Source organism: Canis aureus, chromosome 38, assembly GCF_053574225.1.
Source record: "Canis aureus isolate CA01 chromosome 38, VMU_Caureus_v.1.0, whole genome shotgun sequence".
NCBI lineage: Eukaryota > Metazoa > Chordata > Mammalia > Carnivora > Canidae > Canis > Canis aureus.
In genome coordinates, this window is record NC_135648.1 from 12,885,454 (window position 1) to 12,909,290 (window position 23,837).

Below are 23,837 nucleotides of genomic sequence, written 5' to 3' on the forward strand. Positions count from 1 at the left end.
AGTGGTGATTTTGATCGAATCTATTGAATTAGCTGTTGGCCTTAGCCAATACAGGTATTGGAAAGACCTTTTTAATATCTATTTGTCCCCCTCATGGGAATGTGATAACAATATCATTACATGCCCCTAGGAAACAAATAATTTAATTGTTTGTTAACATGCAACCTATTTACTTATTAACTACTGGCATGGCCATTCATGTCAGGCTTTTGTTTATTTCTGATGTGAATTGTCACAAAAATATATTCACATTCTCTAGTTTAATAAAGAATGATGTTGCTTCCCTCGTGCTGTTCAATATGAATATGTCATAAATTTTGTTGAAATGCTTTTGTATTATCAAGAATTGCCAGTATTCCACAAGGGAAGCATGTTGCAAAACATCGCAGAAGTTACATAGAACTCAAAAATGCCTCTATATCTTAATCCTTTGAGAGTAACAGTTATAATACAATTCTTATAATAAGCAGCGTGGAAAAAGAACAAAATCTCAAATTGCTCCAAGGGCAAGGACAGTCACTGTCACTTATATTAGAAGTCAACAGATTAGGGGTTTTCTGTTAAAGATCACTGGCTAAATTTGGTTATTCCTGCATTCCATTTTTGTATGGAAAATAAGAGTGAATACAAGAATAAATAGACATCAATTAGATGCTAACAGAATAAGCAGCATCACTAAACTGCTCCCTTGGCTTTAACAAGACTTGTAGCATGATGCTATCTTAGCCTAAAGAATCAAAAAATATTTTTACACTTAAGGATATTTTTAAAATGATATGATAAAGGAAAAACACATCAGGAAATCCCTAGAGATTTACATTAAGAATTTGTCTTTGCATTAAGACTACACTTGGAAAATATCAGTCCTAGGGAATGTTTCTTCAGAAAGCTACAAAGCACTAAAGCTTTATGTGAGGAAAAAGCACTAATCTTTACAGTTAAGTGTAGAAATTGGACTAAAGAATAATTAGCACAGTGATGTAAGCACCCAGTGGGCTACCACTCTGGGAGAATTTTCAGATCTCCCCTTCCCCTGTCCTCCACAGAGTCATGTCTCTTTTACAAAAATGATTACAAATGCTTCTGTTCACAAATTCTTGCTTCCCTTCTGGAATCAAGTTAAAAGGAGAAATGTGTAGAGAGGAATTGGGAGCATTTAGAATAATATACTACAAGGGAAAAATGGATGCAACAAGTTCTAGAAATATCATGATTTCAAGAAATTTATACCTGGACTGAAAACTAGCTAGCAAATAGTCGTTCTACAAAGTTAATGAACTCTGGTTCTGTTTGGAACCATGACCACTGTAATGAACTCTATGATGATTATTGGCAGCTGTAACATCTTCAAACAGATACATGCTTCATGCTTTTTTGAATGACTAAAGGTAATGACAAAGAAAATGCAGAGTACAACTCTAAACAGACGTCAGTTGAATAGAAATTTAAAATGTATAACACCTGTTCTGTACCTGGTTCTACAGAAAATAGCCTTCTGTGTTTCTCACACAATCTTGGAAATGTGTTGGAAAGGCAGGTTCCAAGGTCCTTTCGCCACAAATTCTGATATAGGTATCCAAAATGATTTTGATGATCATAGCCAAGAAACACTTTTTGACAAAGACTCCTTTGGTGGAAGAATCTAGGAGGCAGTTTTAACCAGAGAAGAGACGATTAAACCCATCTTTTCCACAGCAGTGGGATTTTGGCAGCTTGGTGGCAGATGTTGACACTTTAGGTAATGGGAATTTTTTGAGGCCAAATATGGTCATTAGTCCTGGGAGGGTGGGGAGTAGTAAATAAAAGAACAATTTCATTTCTTTAATGGACAATAACATAAAGATGGTAATAGTCACTAGTTAGATTTTTTAAAATTAGATTGAAAACAGAAATAACAGAAATTAATCTATTTTTCTAGTCAGTTATAGAATTTATGGTTAAATGGTTTTAGTGATTTTGTTTTTATCCAAATAGTCAATCTATGTTTTCTATGACATCTTCTTATATTATAACTCTTGTCATGGTTGCAACCGAAGCCTTAGAGAAGAAAACACCCCAACTCAGCCAGTCCCAATTTGTTCTTGTTTGTAACAGCTCTTCACTGGGAGGTTCCTAACTCTTAAAGTTATTATTGTGTGTGTGTGTGTGTGTGTATGTGTGTGTGCAAGTGTTCACTAAACACAAATAATAAATTGTTTTAGTGAGAAGTTTAATCATTTTTTTTATTATAAAAGAATAAAGATGTTCAGCTGGATAATGTAGGAATAAGGATATTCTAAATTAAAAATTAGGAGTATCCTTGATTTTTGTCATTTTGCCTTGAAATTCATAAGCTTTGCTGGCTCCCACACCATTAATATGTCCCTTCTTTTCTGTGAGCAGCCCACACAAAAAAAAAAAGCCCACATTTTTGTACCCAATGATCACAACCAGAAATTGTGGGACATAAACCAGATGGATTGGCTTGTCGGTTAGGTGAAAGGTAGGTAAATAGGTGGTGATGGATGGATGGATTAGAGAGGTGACAAATAGAAAAAATAGAGATAGATACAGTAGGCAACTCCATATTCACAAGACATTTTATTTCTTGATTCTTACATTGTTTCATTAAAAGATCAGATCATATTGCTCAAAATTTGCCATGCAAGATCTCTGCTTCTTTCTCCACCCTACAAAGATGGATCCAAATATTGGGGTCACTGTTTCACAGTAGAAATCATAAGCATATGTTAGCATTTTTTTTTATTTACTTATTTATTTTAAAGATAGAGTGCACGAGTGGGAGGGGCAGAGGGAGAGGAAATCCCAAGCAGACTCCACACGGAATGTGGAGCCTGACTCCGGGCTCAATCTCATGACCCTGAGATCTTACCCTGAGCCAAAACAGAGTCAGCCATTCAGCCACTGAGCCACCCAGGCACCCCGATGTGAGCGTTTTTATTCTGAACCCTGAACTTCTATACTTCAGTTCCTTTGTGTCTTGCTTCACTGGGCATAGGCAGAAATCCACAGCAATTTTTGGGTAAAGGACTTTTTAACCTCAATAAACAAAGAGGATACCAATGACAGGTTCTTTTTTACATTTTCCTCTGGTAGTTTGGTGTAATAGAAACACTGCCTTGTGGGACAAGTTTTGTGAAATCCATAATTCTTCATTATTTCAGTCAGCTTTCTCTTCATTGTAACTGCTTTCATTTCCAGAGTAGCTCATGTAAATAGGCTGATCCTGCTTTGCATAAACACGTTGATTTATATGAATGCTATTTTGATCTCAAATTGATTGAATACTAAAAAGAAAGACTAAGAAAAAGAGCACTATATTATGAAGGTCTCCCTTCAAAGACAAAAGACACTAAGTCCTACATACATTCCCAGTTAGTGATGAAGAATTTACAATTGCCTCGTTTTCAGAACAGAACATTTCCAGAAATACAGGGAAACACTATAATACTGACGCTCAAATATTTTAAAATACCATAGATTAAATCACATTTTGGAAATAGGACTTGACCCAGTAAAAATTCATCTAACACAGGGGGATGTGGGATGAAGTTTTTATCTCACAACACCAGCTTAATAGTATTCATTATACTCCATCTATATTGAAAGTGAAAGCAAAAATGAATGTTCATAATCTGGGGCCAGACCTGTGCTAAGCACTTTCTATAGATTTTACTTATTTCTTTTTTTTTCAACGTTCCCTACCTGCACTGTTACTGTCTCCTATTGGTGCTCAGTAATTAATTGGCAACTTGCTGAATTTTTATTTTATTACACCTACTTTTTTATTTTCCTCGTTTTCTTTCCCATCCATTGTGGCCTCTATTAAAATTCTATATGCCCTTTATTTAATTAAATAAAGAGGTCATTAGTCTGAGGTGGCTCTAGTGCTTTGAAGGCCTACATAAACAAACCAAAGTCTAAGCTGGTAAATGCTTCAAGATTACAAAAATCAAAACACTAAGAACAACCAATCTTATATAGCCAATAGGCTTTGAACTATAGCCAACAAATAATTTCCTTTCTTTGCTTCTGCACATTCCCTATGTAAGGCTCTCCTCTGGTTCCTGTCCGCCAAGTGCTCATAACCACTTCCAGTTTGGTGCTGCCCCATCAGAATTGTATTTTTGCTCAAATAAACTCTAAAAATTTTTAATATTCCTCAGTTTATCTCTTAACACCCTAAATCACTAACCAAAGCCCCACTCTTGGCAAAGAATTTGATATTAATAAGTATCCCTTATTTTGCGCCCCTTCCCCCAAGAATATTTTCTTTTCAAACTTTGTCACTCTCTTTGTAATAAAAAATGTTCTTCCCTACCTCCTGGAAAGATATTTGCATTAAAGAGATTAGTCTGGATGTCCATCAACAGATGAATGGATAAAGAAATGTAATATATATATATATATATATATATATACACACATACATATATATTCATCAAATGTAATATATACACATATATTCATCAAATGTCTATATATAAAATATATATCTCTTGATATATATATATTTCTTTTGATATATATTTTTATATATATCAAAAGAAATCTTGCCATTTGCAGTAACTTGGATGGAACCAGAGTGTATTATGCTAAGTGAAATAAGTCAGAGAAAGATGAATACCATATGATTTCGTTCATATATGGAATTTAAGAAATAAAACAGATGAACATAGGGGGAGGGAAGGAAAAATAAAATGAGATGAAAACAGGGAGGCAAACTATAAGAGAAGCTTAACTCTAGGAAACCAACCGAGGGTTGCTGGAGGGGGGATGGGGTAACTGCATGACAAGCATTCAGGAGAGCCATGATGTAATGAGCATTGGGTGTTATATGCAACTGAGGAATCACTAAATTCTACAACTGAAACTGATAATACATCATATGTGAGCTAAATTAAACTTTAAAATTAAATAATGAAATAAAATAAGACCAGATTGCTTTTACAAGAAGTTTTTTAAAAGATCTTTGCAAATAAATAATTACCTAAGTGTAAAAAAAAAAAAAAAAAAAAAAAAAAAAAAAAAAAAAAAAGGTTGGTCTGTAGCTGACTGAGAGGCCAGAGACTCGCTTATCAGCTCTGAAAGCTTTCACCAAAAACCTCCAACCTACTATTCCCATGCCAAGTGACCTTGGCCACTTCAGAGGAGACTAGAAGAGCAGCCCAGTGGCAGTATGGTTTCCATGAAGTGGTTCTCCCATTGCTGAGACAGTGCGCTCTCCCTACTTCCCTGTGCCTATGAAAATAACCCCCCCTCCCCCAACACACACAATGGAGACAACCGGGACCCATGTATCCATCCTCACAGGCTAACTTAACCTACTCCAGAACTGCAGATATTTGTCTATGGACGAGCCATTTCATTTTCATGATCCTTGGTATCTTCCTGCTGCGTCTGGATGACATACCGAATCAAAAGCATGGTTTATGTGAAAGAGCAATAATAGAGTTTATTGAAGAGCAGAATTCTCATCTCAGCTCTTGTAACTTCCATCACCAAGAGAGTGACATTTCCGGAGCCTCAATTTTCTCACGGGTAGAGGGGGCTGAGCACACATTCTGCAGCCACCCTACGAAGTTGTGTTGTCAGGACCAAGATAAGACCTGTTAAAGTGTTTTGTAAATTGTAGGGTTTATACAAATGTGCGTGATTATTATGCACCTGGTGAGACAAAGTGTCAGAGCTCTAAAGAGGGCAGGTTCTGCTCTGTAAGGACGTTAGTTGTCTCTTAAAAATGGGGCTTCTGGCAATCCTATCAGCAAGGGGCTGGAGATTTGCATTTGACAGCGATCTGAGAGCAGTTCAACATCAGAAATTTTACTTTTCCAAAGGAAACCACTAAAAAAAAGGGGGGGGGGGGACATGGAAACACTGATGGAAGTTGGGCCTAACTACTAAAAGTCTCTCCAATATTTATTCTCTGGAAGATATTATTGATGCAAAAGTAAAGCAAAAACAAAGCTAAGCTTTCACTGCAGAGTATTTCACTATAGTCTGTTTCTAAGCATCTCATATTTTAAATGTTCTGCATGCTTTTTAAACCTGGAACGGGTGTGCTATAGAATTAAACAAGTTTTACAGACTTTAAAAGCTCAGGACAAATATATATATATATATATAATTTTATACATATAGTATAAGACAGTGAATGAGAAAGAAAATTTCCTGAAGTTGGATTTGCACAACATGAAAGCTTACTAAGGAATACTCTCACTCCTAAACACGCAGACGGTCTTCTTGTATTGCCATTTAGATCTATCATTCTGATTGATCACTGTGTAGTTGGCTGTTATTGGGCCTAATTTAACCCTATACACTCACACATCCATCTACTCTGTCTATTGTACCTGACATTCTACAAATTACTTACTCATGCAAATGACGACCTAAGGCAACCTTTTAGGATATTCGTGTTTAATTATACAAATGGTTCTTGATAAATAAGATTATATATCCTTCCATATGTTTATCCCCTCCTTGATGAAAGGAAAATTTAATTTTCATGCAGATTTGGTGGGGACGGTGTTTAAGAATTGCTGAGTTTTATGTAGTCTGCAGATCCATTCAGGTTGCAGAAGCTGACAAAATCACTCTACACCCCACACAGAGACAACGAGTTTTTCATTAGGCTTGAACCAGCCTGCTGCATTCTGAAATGAGGGCTCCTCATCAGCCCCCATGTGACCAGGGTTCACATGGTCAAAGGCAAAAAAAGAGGAAGGACCTGCTCTCCTCTGTGATTACAAAGTTGCGAGATCCAAGTTTATCTCATTCTGTTGTGTTTGGTTGCTTTTGGTTGCCAACATTTCTTTCAGCCTGAAGTTATCTTGCTTTTAAGTAGTCTTATTGATTTCTCTTTGAAGGTTTGGGCAGTGAATTCAGCAGGAAAAGCCCCCAGTACTTGGGCATGGTGTAGAACTGGGCCCGCCCCCCCAGAAGGTCTCGGAGCACCCAAGTTCCATGCAGTCTCTTCCACCCATGCAGTGGTCAACATCAGCGCCCCTGAGAAGCCCAATGGAATAATCAGTATTTACAGGTTGTTCTCCAACACCAGCGGGGTGGAGACAGTGGTGAGTAGCAGAGTAGTACTCTGTGCAAAAATCCAGGACTGGTTTATTCTTTAAAAATAAACTACAGTGCCCTGGCCTTTTCTTCTATTTGTCCATGATGAACTTAGTACAAAGATCTATCTGAGAGACATTGTGTTAGGAAACATACAGAAAACATGTGAATATTCAGGGAAAGAAGTCTAGAGGTATCAAAGACTCCACAAACATATGGAACCTAAGACTTTAGCAACAATTAATTTAATTAGAAAAAGCACATCAAGTAATGGCATACAGTAAAGGATTGACATGAGGCCATTGTCAGTGGTGTAAATGTTAATATGAGAAAGAAAAAAATGGAGCAAAGACTATCCTCAGAATCCCTGTTTTGGCATGAGCAAATCTCTAATGACACATTGAAAACTCAGTCTTTCTTTTGGTGACTTCAAGAAAGTTTCAGCACCTTGAGAGAGCGCAGAAGGGCTTGGCCAGCACAACTCTTGCTCTGCTGTTTGTGTGTTGGCACATTTGGGGCACACGAGAGAAACACAATGGACAGTTTAGAGAAATCATCTTTCACGCTGAGTTTTAGTGAAGCCACCTGCTGAAGTGACCCTAATAACTACACCAGTTCCTACATTATTTATACATAGAGCCTGAGAGCCAGTGGGGTGAAGCCTCTTCTCTGTGGTACAGTATGTACCATTCTCACATTCTCGGGAGTAAGTGTAGGTTACAACACTTTATTCACAAAAAAACCTTATGGAGAAGTAAGATCCTACTATGACATTATAAATTATTTAGACCAATTTAGGGAACAGTTTGAGTAAGTGTGGAGAAATCCTTTGAGGCCAGAGTTCCAGGTATCAAAACACAATTTCAAAAGACAATTTGCAAGGAAAGAGTTCTCATATTGAATGTTAAAGGGATATTAGCATATTTCTACAGGGCTTTGTATTCAATAAATATAGATGATGTAAATACAATCAACCCTTGATTATCCACGGTTATAAGATGATAATATTAATAAACTAAAATAATTTATATTTGGAGTGCATTGTATGCATTTTTTAAAATAGCAGATAACTCTTAATTATATGTTGCTTATGTGAGTATAAAAATTTATTTTCCAGTTTCTGAACTCTTTCATTACAGAGTTCTTAATAAAATCCCAATGAGATTCTTAAAAATGCTCTAAATAAGCCAGAAAGTTTATAATACAACAAAGATGGTTGAGAAAAAGACTATGTTTCATATACACCAATACCCTCAGGGGAAGAGTTGGACTCTCCAGCTCTTAAATATTAAACATAAATTATTTAAAAAATAACATACAAATATATAGGATATATATTTCAAGCTCTTAAATACTTACTCTAACATGGATTTGAGGGGGTTTTTTGGCCCAAGAGACACATGCAGGTAACAATGGACCTTCATGAATATTGAGAAATATAATTCAAATATAGATTTTGTTTTTTGAAAAGGCATTATTCTGAGGGTCATAGAATTTAATCAGTATTTTGTGTATTTCTGTTGGTGGAAATGTAAACTGGTGCAGCCACTCTAGAAAACAGTATGGAGGTTCCTCAAAAAGTTAAAAATAGAGCTACCCAGGATCCAGCAATTGCATTACTAGGTATTTACCCAAAGGATACAAAAAAACTAATTTGAAGGGACACATGCAGCCCAATATTTATAACAGCATTATCTATAATAGCTAAATTATGGAAAGAGGAACATCTGAGTGGCTCAGTGGTTAAGTATCCTTTAGCTCAGAGCATGATCCCGGGGTCCTGGGATTGAGTCCCACATCGGGCTCCCTGCAGGGAGCCTGCTTCTCCCTCTGTCTATGTCTCTCCCTCTCTCTGTGTGTCTCTGATTAATGGATAAAGAAGATGTAACACGTGTGTGTGTGTGTGTGTGTGTATATATATACACACACACACACACACACACACATATATACAATGGAATTGATTCAGCCATAAAAAAGAATGAAATTTTGCCATTGGCAATGACATGGATGGACCTAGAGAGTATTATGCAAAGTGGAATAAGTCAGTTAGAAAAAGACAAATACCATATGATTTCACTCATATGTGGAATTTAAGAAACATATAAGGGAAAGAAGGAGAGGCAAACCAAGAAACAGACTCTTAATTATAAATTTTGTTTATTTGAGAGAGACAGAGAAAGCAAGCCTGAGCAGGGGAGCGGCAGAGGGAGAGAGACAAGCAGACTCCCTGCCGAGAGGAAGCTTGATGTGGGGCTTGATCCCAGGACCCCGGGATCATGACCTGAGCCGAAGGCAGACACTTAAACAACTGAGCCACCTGGGTGCCTCCAGACTTTTAGTGATAGAGAACAAACTCCTAGAGAGGAAGTGGATGGGAGAATGGGTTAAATAGGTGATGGGGATCAAGGGGTGCACTTCCTGTGATGCGCACCAGGCATTGTATGGAGGTGGTGAATCACTAAATTGTACACCTGAAACTAATATGACACTGTCTGTTGACTAACTGGAATTTAAATAAAAATTGTAAAATATATATATATATATTTTGCTGGGTGTCTGACTTGATCAAGTTTTGGCTCAAGTCATGATCAGGATCGTGAAGTCAAGCCCTGCCTAAGGCTCTGTGCGCAGTGTGGAGTCCGCTTGGGATTCTGTCTCCCTCTCGCTCTCCCTCTGCCCCTCTTTCTTACGCACTCTCTCTGTCTCTCTCAAATAAATCTTTAAAAAATATATACATATTGCCTGTTTTATGCCATATTCTAGTATCTATGGGGATAAACAATATTGTGCCTTATGATTTCTATCCTGTTACCTCAGACACCTAACTATAATGTCATTACATTTTTTTGCACAATTAAGTTATGCCTCACCAAGGAGATTGTCAATTCCTTGAGGGTAAATGCTATACTAAATGCTCTGGTGCCTCTCCCAGGGGATAGAGCATGGCATTCCCTTTATAAGAGGTGGGATACATGACGAACATTTAAGAGTTGTCTGTGAGCTAGGACCCTGCCTCACGTAGTGTTTTCTGTCTTCCTACAGCTGTCTGAAGGCACGGCTACCCAGCAGACTCTTCACGGCCTACAGCCCTTCACCACGTACTCCATTGGGGTGGAAGCCTGCACTTGCTTCAATTGTTGCAGCAAAGGGCCAACGGCAGAGCTGAGAACTCATCCAGCTCCACCCTCGGGACTGTCCTCTCCCCAAATCCAGATGCTGTCCTCAAGGACAGCTTCCTTCCAGTGGAGCCCACCCCTGTTGCCCAATGGTGTCATTCAAAGGTAGTGGGCCAGACAAAAGGATGAACACGCCAAAATAAGACATGCGCACAGACTTGTAGCTACCCAGCACTACCTAAGGAAGACTTGTTTCTTAAGCAAATACCTATGGCAAAATAGACAAGTAAATTGATTTGAGCTGTAATGTTCCCTACAAAGTGCTTAAATCATAAAATCAACTAAATAGAAAAGTGAACAACCAAGTTGCCCTTAAATAGGAAAGATGGTGCAATGTGTTTGCGTTCATGGAAAGAATAGACTCCTCCTCGTGGTTCCCTGGAATTATTCATTCTATAGGCCTCAGCTGGAACATAGGAAGCATCTGTGGTTAAATCAGAATTTCCTTGATCTAATTTAAAATGTTGTAACAAACCACTGTTTAGAAAAACAAAGAAGGTGTTTCACTCAAAATAATCTGGACAAAAAGATACTGTTTTGTTTTGTTCTTTGTTGGTTGATTGGTTTTTATTCACTTGTTTTAACAAAAAAAAAAAAAGATATTCTTTATTTTCAACAGAGGAGAAAAAGTTTATCACTCTTCTCCGAAAAGAGAGAAATCTCTTATCTCTACTAATAAGAATTGCTAGTTGCTGGCCAGACAGCAACATACGTACACATGTGACTTCTCTTCCCACTTCTCTGGTTACATCTCCTGCTCACTTTGAATGACGTTAAATAAAGTGTTTCTGAGAGCAGTTTCACACAAATGGAAGTCATAAAGAGCTTGTGGTTCCATGAACACCAAATGTCTCCTCACAGAATATATACTCCATTTCAAAAGAAGGTTAAACTAATCTTACTGCCTGCTTTCTCCTTCTAGCTATGAGCTTCAACTCCACGTGGCTTGCCCTCCCGATTTAGCAGCTCCATGTGCTCCCAGCCAAGCAGAGACAAAGTACTCGGGGCTGGGGCAGACAGCCAGCCTAGAGGGCCTCCAGCCCTACACCACCTACAAACTGAGAGTGCTGGCCCACAACGAGGTGGGCAGCACGGCCTCTGAATGGATCAGCTTCACCACCCAAAGAGAATGTGAGTACAAGTGGCGGCCACCATCAGCCAGAGAGGTAGGCGGGCAACCAGGGGCCCCTCGTTATGAAAAGTAGGGAAATGGACTTTTTGAAGGGATTGAGCGAGTATTCAGCTGCACTGAGTGCTACCGAGACATCAAGGAAGATGACTATTGGGGAAAAAATGCCTATTGTGTTTAATAATATGGAGGTTAAGAGGAATTGAAGAAGATTTTTCATGTAGCAATAGGGATGAAAACCAATTTAGTGGAAATTGAACAATCCATGGGTAGGATGAACATAGACAAACATTTGAGACTTGAGATGATTTCTTTTTTCTTCTTTCTTTCTTTTCTTCTCTTTCTTGTTTCTTTCTTTCTTTCTTTCTTTCTTTCCTTTTTTCATTCATTCATTCATTCATTCATTCATTCATTCATTCACCACTCCCTTTCTTTTCAAATTACATGGCATGGCATAATCCAGAAAGCATTGAGATACAGCACTGTCAAGAGAAGCAGAAGAGCAATTAACTAATTAATTGGAGCCTCCTCCGATCTCTATAAAATAACTTCTTTGCAGAATTTATAAGGTCTATTGTTTAAAAATGACAAATACAAAAACAGGGTGCCTGGCTGGCTCGGTCAGAAGAACATTGGCTCCTGATCTCCGGGTCATGAGTTCAAGCCCTATGTTGGGTGTAGAGATGACTTAAATAAACTTTTAAAAATAACAAATATAAAAAGTATTAAGAATAAAATTAGTACTTACAATCAGAACCAGCTACATCATTTGCAGGGCCCAGTGGAAAATAAAGCTACAGGGCCCCTTATTCATAAATCATTAAGAATTTCAAGACAGTAGAACATCAAACTAAGTTCATGACTCTTTTATGTGAGGGGCCCTGTGCAGCTAGCTCTGCAATTCACACACCCGTAAAGCCAGTCCTGCTTATAATCCCACCACCCAGAGGCAATCACATTAGTATTTTGCCATAATTTATTCCTTTAATCCTTTTCTCATGCAGTTTCTATTATGTGGCTGAGATCATACTCTAATGAAAATTTCATAGTCTGCTTTTTATACTTGATGTGATTTTATTTTATTTGCATTTCCCATGACATTAAAAAGGCTTTAGCCACCACGTTGAATGGCTATATAATTTTCATCCAATGAATTGGTTGGGCATTTTAGTTGTTCTAATACTTTTCTTTATAAATATGGTGAGAAATTTCTTTGGGAACCGGTCTTTGAATGTCTGATTATCTTCAAATTAAATTTCAACAATGGAATTTACTACATCAAGTATTTTAATATTTTAAGGCTTTGAATACTTATTGCAAGTTGGCTTCCCAGCCACATTATATCAAATCATAATCTCATCTTCAGTATTTGGCATTGGCAGTTTTTAAAGTAAGAGTCATACATTCATGAACGTCCAGTGCCTCAAACAAAGATCTTCATGTGACTGAGCAACATGGAAGGATGTTAGCAACAGGTCAGTCTTAGAGAGGACTTGCTTGTTCCTCGCACTGTTCAAGGACTTTACAAATAATTCTCATCACAAGCCGATAAAGTAAGGGCGATTGTCCAAATGTACAGAAGAGAAAAATGAAGTGGGACTGGGGACCAGACACTACAATTCCAAGATACTGTTCACATAGACCAGAATCCAAATGGAGGATCTGGGAACTGGACCATGAAGCCTCCCCAAACCAAAGCCAGAGCTGAAGTCACCTCCCAGTTTCCACCCTCGGAAGTGGAACTATTACTGTAAATTCATGACCACCCAGCTCAGCAGCACCCTCAGTACCACCATGTTACACTGGAATAAAGATTTCAGACCTTCCCCACCCTCCTCAGACTTCCCAGAGCCTCCCACCCTCCCCCCAAACATGCCCATCCCCTCACTCGCCCTTCCCTACATTCTCTGCAGAACTCCTTGCCTCTGAATTCACCAGGGTCAGAGAAGTCACCAGTCAGTAGTTTGCCCCCTTCCCACCCCAGACCTCTGTGCCCACCTGCAATGGGTTTTATTTCCTCCTACAACGAGGAAGGGTAGTTCTTGTACCTGAAACAATCCCACCTCTTGTGCCTTGAATAGCAAGCACCCTCTTGGCTGCTGACCATCCTCCTCTCTGCAGCCTTCAGTGGACCCGGGTTAGAGTCCAGGTTGTTTCTCTCTAACCTGTCCCCTCTGTTCACTGCCACATTCCTCCCTTCACAGCAGAACTTATCTGAAGAACCCTCTTCATGTGCTTGGCCCCTTGTCTTTCTCCCCATTTACCCTTTAACTTCCACGGGACTGATTTCCACCCCATCCTGCATGAAAATCTCTTCCTAAGTTTGCCCTTGGCCCCCAGAGGGACGATCCAGGGGGCATTTTTTCACCCTTCTTGGCTTCTCGGAAACATTTAAGGCAGTGGAACCCTCAGTCTTTTTTTAAAAAGCAGTTCCCCTAAAGGGAAGGAAAAAATAAGATGAAAACAAAGAGACAGGCAAACCATGAGACCCTTAACTCTAGGAAACAAACTGAGGGTTGCTGGGGGTTGGGGGATGGGGTAACTGGGTGATGGGCATTCAGGAGACATGTGATGGGATGAGCATTGGGGTTACATGTAACTGGCGAATCACTAAATTCTACCCCTAAAACTAAATTGAATTTAAATAAAAAACTAAAAAGCAGTCCCCCTGGTTTTTCCTAAGTGTCCCCTGGTCTCCCTTCTGCCTCTGGATACCCAGTTTGAGTCAATTTGTTGTTGATCTTACACCAACCCGGCTCTTCCTGTTCAGCCCCAACCTTCTCCACCCCCTTCCCTCCTCTCACTTTCCCTCTTTGGGAGTTAGTTCATCTATGCCAAGGCTTCAGCTCCAAAGGCTGACTCCCAGATGCTCACCTGCTACCCGAGTCCTCCACTCTGGAACCCAGACCCCACACCCACACCCCACTTCCTCACCTCTGCCCAGATGCGACAGCCCCAGACACAGCTGGCATCTTTCCTCCTCACCTGCTCCACCTGCAGTCCTCACTTTCTCCATTTTGCCTCCAGCCTGGGCAGCGTGTTTAGACACCCAACATGTGTTGTTTAACGAGTGAGTGAACACACCCAAAACTTTTCACGTTTAAGTGCTGGCATTCTTTGTCACTCATGCCATGATCCAAGCAAAGTGTGCAGATTCTCAATGTCTGCTGTCTAATTGTAACCGGGGAGCAGGGTTGCAAGGGCATCTGGCCCCGGGGGTCCCCAACAGATCAGGATCAGCCACTCACCCTGCAGACAAAACCCAGAGGCAGAGAGCTGAGTGGTGGTGACACAAGAAAATAATTCATTTCAGTGAGGCCAGTATCAGGAAGATAGCAGACTACCTTCTGGAAGCCTGTCTCCAAAATGCTGAAAACAATTCTAGGTTTCTATAAGGAAAATGTGGGACTGAGGTTATAACAAACAACATGGGCTTTACGGTTGGCAGGTATGGGTTCAGATCCTTGGTCTCCTAATCAGCAACAGTTATTAAGCAAGTTATTTGGCTTCTCTGAACCTGAAGAATTAGGAACGAATTCTTGCAGGATTGTTTTGAAGATTAAATGAGATTTTTTTTAAATTTTATTTATTTATGATAGAGAGAGAGGCAGAGACATAGGCAGAGGGAGAAGCAGGCTCCATGCACCGGGAGCCCGACGTGGGATTTGATCCCCGGTCTCCAGGATCGTGCCCTGGGCCAAAGGCAGGGATGCGCCACCCAGGAATCCCGAAGATTAAATGAGATTAAACACACCAAGTGCAAAAGGCATAGTCACTGTTCCCATTTGCTCAGTCTCCAAATCCATTTTTCTCGGTAGTTTTGATTGTTTAACCACTCTTTCCTCTAGAAGATCTCCATGTCCTACAGGACAAATAAAGATCCAATCTTTCTACTTCCATACTATTTACAAGCCTCCCCTTTATTTGCACTGTTATGATGCAGGGGAGGCCTGGAAATCTGAATTAAGTAACAGGGGGAAATCACAAATACAACAGTATATTCCATTGTGATATTAGGCAAAATTTGAGTTGGAAAAACAGATATTTAAAGAGGGTCTTATAGCTCTTGTTTTAGTATTTGCAGAAATATTTTCTTATGGCTTTTAAAAAATATCTTATTTTGAAAAATAAGAATCAAGGTTGTCCTGTGCTTAAATTCTGGGATCACCAAAATATAATTATTCCTTATTTGGTTATATTTCCTAACATCAGCAGCAGATGGGTTTAATTTCTAAAGAAAAAAGGATACCCAATTTATTTCTACCACTCCCTTTTTTCTTTTCTTAAAAGCCAATTTAGTATATAGATGGATCTTAATGCTGCTACAAATGTATTGATTATTTTGGAGAAAACAAGATCTCATGAAATAAATCTCTTCTGACTTGACAAGATGATATGGTAACGCTTCATTTGTTTCTGCAAAAATTATTCATTTAAAAGATGAGACTCAGTTAAGGACTGTTTTTCTTTTGTTTTAGTAGGAAGCTGAAAAATGGAAAGAGAACACGTCTGTAAAATGCACACCAAGTCGCTTCTGTATCTGATATAATACTTAGGAGACCTGAACTTGATTATATACTAATGTACTATGCTATTGATTGATTAGTCAGGGCAATGAATTATTATAGTCGAATTGCTATTTGCAAGGCTTTTTAACTATCTTAGAAAACAAACTAACGGTTCAAGAAAAAGCTTTAAAAATAAATGGGTGCCAAAAGGACATAATTCACCATCTAAGCAGTTTAGTTTGGCAAAAAAAAAATATATTAACTTCATCTAGTCCTTGGGGCTTTGTAGCAATAAATATTGATTCGATATGAGAAATAGCAATCTACTGTAGTTAATAGTGTTAAGGATACTTTACCCATTAAAAGAGGGAAAATGCAACAAAATATGAGTTCCAGGGTTATGTTGGTAAGCACAACCGTTGTATGCTAATAGTTTTATTTCGTAAAACACTGCTCTCCATTGATTTTTTTTTGTTGGGGGGGGGGTGCAGGAAGCAGGTGCAACGCTGCTGAGAAAGCATTTCACACGTTCCCATTGGTTTTCTTTCCACTCCCCCATGCCAGTTTTTTTTTTTCTTCAAAATACTAAGGAAAATAGGAAGGGCTCCAACAATGCTAGTTTAGGGGTGGGGGGGGGGGCATGTTTAAAAAAAAATAAAAGACATACATACACATTCATACTCCGAGGTAACCATTTTTAAAACATATAACTTTCTCCCAACAGTGCCGCAATACCGAGCCCCATTCTTGGTGGACAGCAATTTGTCTCTGGTGCGTGTAGACTGGAGTGGCTCTTTCCTTCTGAACGGCCCGCTGAAGGAGTTTGTGGTGATGGATGGAGGCCAGCGTGTGTACAGTGGCTTCGACACCACCCTCTACATACCCAGGACGGCAGACAAAAGTTAGTTTCTGACCCCCATTTCATAGTCGGGAACTCTGGGTCCCCGTCTGATATTCCATCTGAAAGGTGGCCAGCAGGTGTTCACCATTAAAATGTCTTGGTGTAAGTGGCTACTTCTTGTGGAAAAGTTGCAGCTCTCAGTAAATAAGATTTCCCTTCCCATTTGCAGCTTGATGAGTTGCCATTAGGACACAGATGGAGGGAGAATGCTGCTCTCTGTGCCTTGAGGGTCCCCAAGAAGCAACAAGAGTGCAGGGCACCATAAGAGAAAGAGCACTCACGAAGTGTCAAGGAGTATCCTGAAATCATGCACTTTCAGGGAATTCAGATATTTTCTTGATGCATCCATGGCCTCCAAATGGAGACTGAACAGTCGATGAGCATCTCCAACTCTACAGGGTCCTGAATGAGGGTTTTCCTTAATGGACCTCAGTATCCATTCCTCAAACAACAGTCCTTTGCCTTCGAAAACCAGACTCTTTCTCCCTGTTTTATTACATGTTCTTCTTCTTTTTGTCTGTTTTTTTAAACTGAAATGAGAGAAAGCTTTACAAGATACTAAGTTGTTTTGTTTTGTTTTGTTTTTTAAGAATTTATTTATTTTTGTGTGAGAGAGCACTAGCAGAAGGAGGAGTGGGCAGAGGGAGAGAGCGTATCTCAAGCCAACTTCATGCTGAGCGTGGAGCCCTACGTGGGGCTTCATCTCAGGACCCCGAGATCATGACATGAGGCAAAACCAAGAATCTGGTGCTTAACCAACTGAGCAACCGGGTGCCCCCGTATTAAGTATTTTCTAATGACTAGTGTGGCCATGGGACCCATAGGTGTGAAGGCATGTTAAACACTCTGGACTTATAAAGTGAAGTCATTAGTGGACTTCTTTTTTTTTTTTAATTTCCTTGAAAAGAATATTTATTTTGGTTAAAAGTGCAGATTAGCAGTGAGTGCCAGCATTGCACTTATAGTATTTGAAGTTTATCAACGGCATTTTTATAATTCGGCTACACATTTCCATGGTCACAGTTCTCAGTCACCTCAGCAGCCAATGTGATGAGCAGATGGCCCCGTGGTCGGGAGATCTGGGTTCTATTCATGGGCAGGCCTCTGACCATCTGTGTGGCCGAACAAGAGTTCTTCCTGCAGGTTCCCAGCTATTGAAAGAAGTAGTTAGACCATTTGATTTGTAAGACCCTGTTTGAGCTCTCCTGCTTAGAAAGAAACTTTGGGTCACAGAGTGTAAAGTGCACCTGTACCTTTTTGAAGGAGCGGGTTTAGACCATGACAGAACAAGATACACTGTGTATTATCCTTTTCTAATACATTTTTTTTTTCTTTTTTGGTCTATAAGCCCTCAGCTTCTTTAGTTCTTTTACTTATAGATATATACAGTTGTTACACTAATGATAGCTATTTTTTCTTCATAATTTTAATGTTAGAAATAAGTTTGCGTATTAGATAAAAACCTCACAATTTGTGCTGGAAAACTGTTTTCAGGCTTTTCCATGCTGTGACACATTGCTCTTCTAGAAGTCTACTCGGTCTTTGTAGGTGTCGAGTGACTGAGTCATGTACTTTCTTCCAGCCTTCTTTTTCCAGATCATCTGCACCACAGATGAAGGAAGCGTTAAGACACCCGTGGTCCAATATGATACCTCTACGGGATTTGGTAAACATTTAGCTCATATTATATGTAGTATAGAATCTATTTATTTTTCTAAAGAAGCAAGCGTGTTTGCTTATACATCTCTGCGCTCATGTACTATAGACTATATGGGAGGAACTGTGTTAAATATAAGATTTTTTTAGACATTCCCATGCCTCATTACATTAGGCGAGGAATTAGGACATGTGGTACCAAATCACTGAATCATAGACACAGAGAGATAAGGCTAAACTCTCTCCTACCCACAATTCTGTCAGTAAAAAACCTAAACAACTTTGTTTACCAAAAAAGTGATTTATAGAGGAAGTCAGAGAAAAGAGATCAGAGGAAGAGAGAAAATGCTCTAATGCCAATTTATGTGGATCATAGAGATAATATTACAGATCCAGAGGCTAAAATGGTGAATTGGGGAGATGTCTCTCTTGTATTCTCTGTAAAAGATTATGACTGATTGTTATTACCAAGTAATCCAGCTGAAAAGATGAAATTGTAATTTTTATGGAGCATCTTTTAAATTGAGTTCTACGTACAATCTTTGGATCCAACATGTGTAATACTTTACAATTTTAAAGGGCAAGTTAGAGAAACACCAGATCTTTTCTATTAGAACAGAATTGGGACTGATACCCTATTTTAGATGCCAGGAACCAATGTTCTATCAAATTAGTATGCATGTATCGTTAGGGGTTCTTTTTTAAATACAAATGTCCAAAAATTCTAACACAGGTAAACATATATATATTGTTATCAAGGATAATTTCAATCACTAAAAAAATATATATAGGTATTATTCTAGGATTCCAGACTTTACATGTCTGGGTGCCATGTACAATTTTTTTTTTTTTAACAATACTTAACACAATTCCCTCCACAGAGTCTATCTCATTTCGTTTCATAGCAGCTGTGGGACACAGTAGACTTTACCTGGTGTTCTTTTAGCAACTCCAGTGTTTCCACGAGTGGGCCAACAGAGGTCTGAGGGACATCAGAACTTACCCAAAAATGCTCATTGCTAGGATGAGAATTTGAATGTGGTTTCTCTGCTGACTCCTGGCCCCGTACTTTTTCATGAGCAGTGGTTCTCAAATTTAAGCGTCCTAAGAATCATCTCAGTGTGCTTGTTTGTTATATGGTCCCCCAGGTCCCTGGAGGACATCAAGAATCAGTAGGGCACAGCAATCCGCTCCTTCAACAAGCCCTGCCCATAACATTGTGTGTCAACTCTAATCAGATTTTAAAAATTGGAAAGTAAATAATAAACAAGCTCTGCCCAGTGATTCTGACTCAGGGAACCAGGATCACAAGTTGAGTAAAACCGCATCACCTAGACCGAGCCATCTCCAGAGCCATCTCCAGATCCGGCCAGTCCAGTCTGTGGGGTCAGGGGGATGTACATCTTCCCTGAGGCAGGCAGTTCACTGGGAGGGATCTCCTTGGACACCACTTGGGTTTTTCTTTGAAGTAGAGGCTCAGCTACTAGAGTTTCCTATCCTGGCCCTGAAGCTCCCATTTAATGAGTGGAGTCCCTCCCTTAAAATCAAAGGGACTTTGAAAAGAAAAACAAGAAGGGAGAAAGACACACCACCCTGATTTTAAGATCTCCATCCATAAGAGAGGGGAAGTCTGTATTCGGTTCCTGAATACAGAGTGAGGTTTCCATTGAGGAGAGAAGGAACACTGAGGACAGTGAGAAGTTATGAAAGATTCCAAGATGGATTGTCCTACTAATACCCATAGTCAGTTTTGATTTTATGATGTAACTTTTCAAATGCTCCTGTTCCCTTGCCTGAGGCAGCCTTGGAGCACATAAGTCTGGCGATCCTCATTTCCCTCCTCCTGTTCCGAGGGCTGTTTTCTTTCTGTGCCTTCCCTCAGGCAGCCTGCCCTACGTTCCCTTGTGTCCTCCCAAGCAAGGGGCCCACTGGGTCCATCAGATCTGTTTCTGGGGTTATAGCCCTATGCCACGCAGAGGAAATTCAGCTTTTCCAGCAAATAACCAAGGATGTTGGGTGTTTTCATTCAAACAACACGCATCGATTCCTAATTAGGGGAATTCCTACCTGCTGGAACTCGGCAGAGCTTTGACTCCGACTCTCTACTGTAGACATGGGGAAGCAGGGGCCCAGAGAGGCAGGCTGACTGACTTCTTTCACCACAGAGCTGTCAGAAGTGGAGTTAGGGCTACCAAAGTTGTGCCGCTCCTCTTAGGGAGCTTGAAATACAGTCTCAGTCACTTCTCTTCCTTTCACCCCAACTCTGAAGCCGTCCCTTCCTTTCCACTGCAAACGTGGGTGTGAAGTGTCCAGCAGGCCCACCTCGTGCTTGAGGGGCTGCAGACGGGGACTTTGCACAAGGAGTGAATAGGTTGTTGCCACTGGGTCTGTTTGCCCACCTTCCCCTGGGCCACGAAGAGCAGCTCGGGCTCACAGCGCACACCAGCCTGCATGACTGTTGCATGGATCCACTGGCTTCTGAGCCTACCCTGTGACCCCAGTCAGTCAAGGGTTCGCCACTTGGGGTACATGGAATGGAGTATACCCAGAGGAAGTGTTAAAAGCAAAGAACTTTGTGTTATTTGTTACGAGTAAGAAGACAGGAGGGGCACCTGGGTGGCTCAGCAGTGGAGCGTCTGCCTTTGGCTCAGGTCGTGATCCTGGAGTCCCAGGATCAAGTCCCACATGGGGCTCCCCGCAGGGAACCTGCTTCTCCCTCTGCCTGTGTCTCTGCCTCTCTCTGTGTCTCTCATGAATAAATAAAATCAAGAGTAAGAAGACAGGGAGAAAGCTCTGTCTCCCCCTGGGATGAGCTCAGGAAGCTTTTGTTGAGTCTTCTAGGGGGGCAGGGGCAGGGAGGGGCCTCACAGAGGCCCTTAGGTTCAGTCCCACACACCTAGCACATCAACATGCTAGGGCAAACGTCGTACTTTTAAAAAACTGCACCTGCAGGAAGAGACCTGAGTATGATGAGGAGCTGAAGACAACTTGAGGACAACGCAGGGGGGCGTCTGTGCTGGTCCCCGTCCAGTCCTGCCCCGGCTGGCTCCCGTAAGGGGCTGTCGGGCGAGGCGCAGCTAGCCAGGGGCTCCCAGGTGGAACACCTGCTTGGCTGTTCCCTGGGCTGGAACTGTTCGTTCTGCAAAACAAAACACATTTCTCCGCCGCTTCTGTCCCTTCGTGGCCTCCCTTCTGCGGATACCGTGCAGCCCTCTTACTTGAGTAACCTCCCGTGACATCCTAGCCAGCAGCCCCAGCAAGCGGCCGGGCTGGATGGTCTCTGAGGCCCTGCCCCGGCTCCTCCTTGCTCCATTTCCCTGCTTGATGCTGCTGGGCAGCGAGCCCTGTGAGCCTCCCTCCTGTCTGCCCGGCTCCTTCCACAGACCTGAGAGCTGGGCTGCACCCCCCTCCCTGGGCCCGGGGCCCAACACTGGGTTAAGTACATGCTCATTCGATGGGAGGTCCTGTTCTCGGCCTCGTGTGCAGAGAAGCACATCGACTGAACTCTCAACACTTGAACAGAAAGCAAGAGTAAGTGGTCCTATTGCCAAAGGATTGCTTTCCAGAGGAATCTCTCTGAGGGTGCTGGAGGGATGACTTGCAGAGCTTTCGCTAAGTGGCAGGGAGGCCCGGGTACAAGACCTATAAGGACAACATGTTGGCAAACACAGGCTGCTTACATCACAGTAGAAAATAGGATCTGGTGTTTCTTGTCTTTCTTTTTTTAAGATTTCATTTATTCATGAGAGACACAGAGAAAGACAGAGACCCAGGCAGAGGGAGAAACAGGCTTCCCGCAGGGAGCCCCATGTGGGACTCGATCCCAGGACCCTGGGATCACACTCTGAGCCAAAGGCAGCCACTGAGCGGCCCCCTCCAGGTGCCCCTGGATCTGGTGTTTCTAATCATGTTTGCACAAAACCTCCTGGGAACAGGGCTGCTGCGTGAAGCAAGGGGACCCTGGATCCTCAGCGTTGCCTGTGTATCCAGTAGGTTCCCTGCAAGCAGCAGCAGTCTAGGCTGGCGCCTTCCTAGGAGCCCACTGCCCCAGGAAGGATGTGCTCTCGGAGCAGGCGTTCCTCAAGGTTACTTGGTCTCCCCCTTGGAAAGTCCCGTCATCCCCTCCCCACGCCTTTCCACTGTCAGGAGCGTCAGGGGGGCCTCCGGAGGGCTGTAAGCTCCTCCCTGGACACACCACACCGTCGTGCGGGCCCGAACACAAGTCCAAACAAGCACCCACGAGACAAACTGCTTTGAACCCCCTTCCAATTTACCATCAGACAAGCAGGGCAAGGGATCCCAAAGTCGCCCTCTGCAATAACACTTCCCTTTTCTGTCCCTGGGTTTTGCAGGCCTGGTTCTGACAACTCCTGGAGAAAAGAGAGGCTCGGGGAGCAAAAGCACCGAGTTCTACAACGAGTTATGGTTCATCGTGTTAATGGCCGTGCTAGGCCTGATCTTGTTGGCCATTTTTCTGTCTCTGCTACTCCAAAGGAAAATCCACAAGGAACCGTATATCAGGGAGAGGCCTCCCTTGGTGCCTATTCAGAAGAGAATGTCTCCGCTGAATGTCTATCCGCCGGGGGAAACCCATGTGGTACGTCTCTGAAGGCCGGCCCCGGTTCCCGGCCACTGGGCTAGAGTACTTGCCTTTAGTTAGAGGGAGGTAGGTCCAGGGTCACGGTAACAAGGGACTAGGTAACAGTTATGTTTGATAAAATACGGGACCACGGAAGGCCACCAGGGAGCTTTCCTGTCCCTTCTCCATGTGAAGACACAGCAAGGAGACACGACCCCCATCTATGAACCAGGAAGCAGGCACCTACCAGACACCCCATTTGCCAGCACCTTGACCTTGGACTTCCCCGCCTCTGGAACTTGAGAAATAATTTCTCTGGTTTATAAGCCACTCAGTCTACGGGATTCTGTTAGAGCAGCTCAAATGGACAAGACACTGGGGAAGTTTTTAAAAATGCCACTGCCTGGGCATTACCCCAGAAACTCAGATTTCATTGCTTTTGGGTGAGACTGGGATTGGTCTTTTTTTTTTTTTTTTTTTTAGTTTTTTTAAAAATATATATTTTTTTATTTAACAGAGAGAGAGCACATGCAGGGGGAGCAGCAGGCAGAGGGAGAGGGAGAAGCAGACTCCCCTGCTCAGCAGAGAGCCTGTCATGGGGCTCAGTCCCAGGATCCCAGGATCATGACCTGAGCTGAAGGCAGCTGCTTAACTGACTAAGCCACCCAGGCACCCCTGGTATTCTTTTTTTTTTTAACTCCCAAAGTGATCCTGTGGTGCAAACAGGGATGAAAATGTCTGCTCTAACACCATAAATCAGGGGATAGTGGAGAAGAGTTGTATACTGAAATCGCCTGGGGAACTTACAGGTTCTGTA

General features: G+C 41.5%; 1 protein-coding gene across 1 annotated transcript in view; it reads left to right on the forward strand.

Moving 5' to 3' along the window:
- The window catches only part of USH2A (usherin), a 693,391-nt gene that overhangs the window by 656,612 nt on the left and 12,942 nt on the right, over positions 1 to 23,837 (forward strand). The window contains exons 64-69 of the mRNA XM_077886665.1: positions 6,870 to 7,076; positions 10,114 to 10,352; positions 11,170 to 11,378; positions 16,609 to 16,785; positions 18,368 to 18,451; positions 22,794 to 23,038. Of these exons, the coding sequence (XP_077742791.1) occupies positions 6,870 to 7,076; positions 10,114 to 10,352; positions 11,170 to 11,378; positions 16,609 to 16,785; positions 18,368 to 18,451; positions 22,794 to 23,038 (1,161 nt within the window). The remainder of the gene's footprint in view (positions 1 to 6,869; positions 7,077 to 10,113; positions 10,353 to 11,169; positions 11,379 to 16,608; positions 16,786 to 18,367; positions 18,452 to 22,793; positions 23,039 to 23,837) is intronic.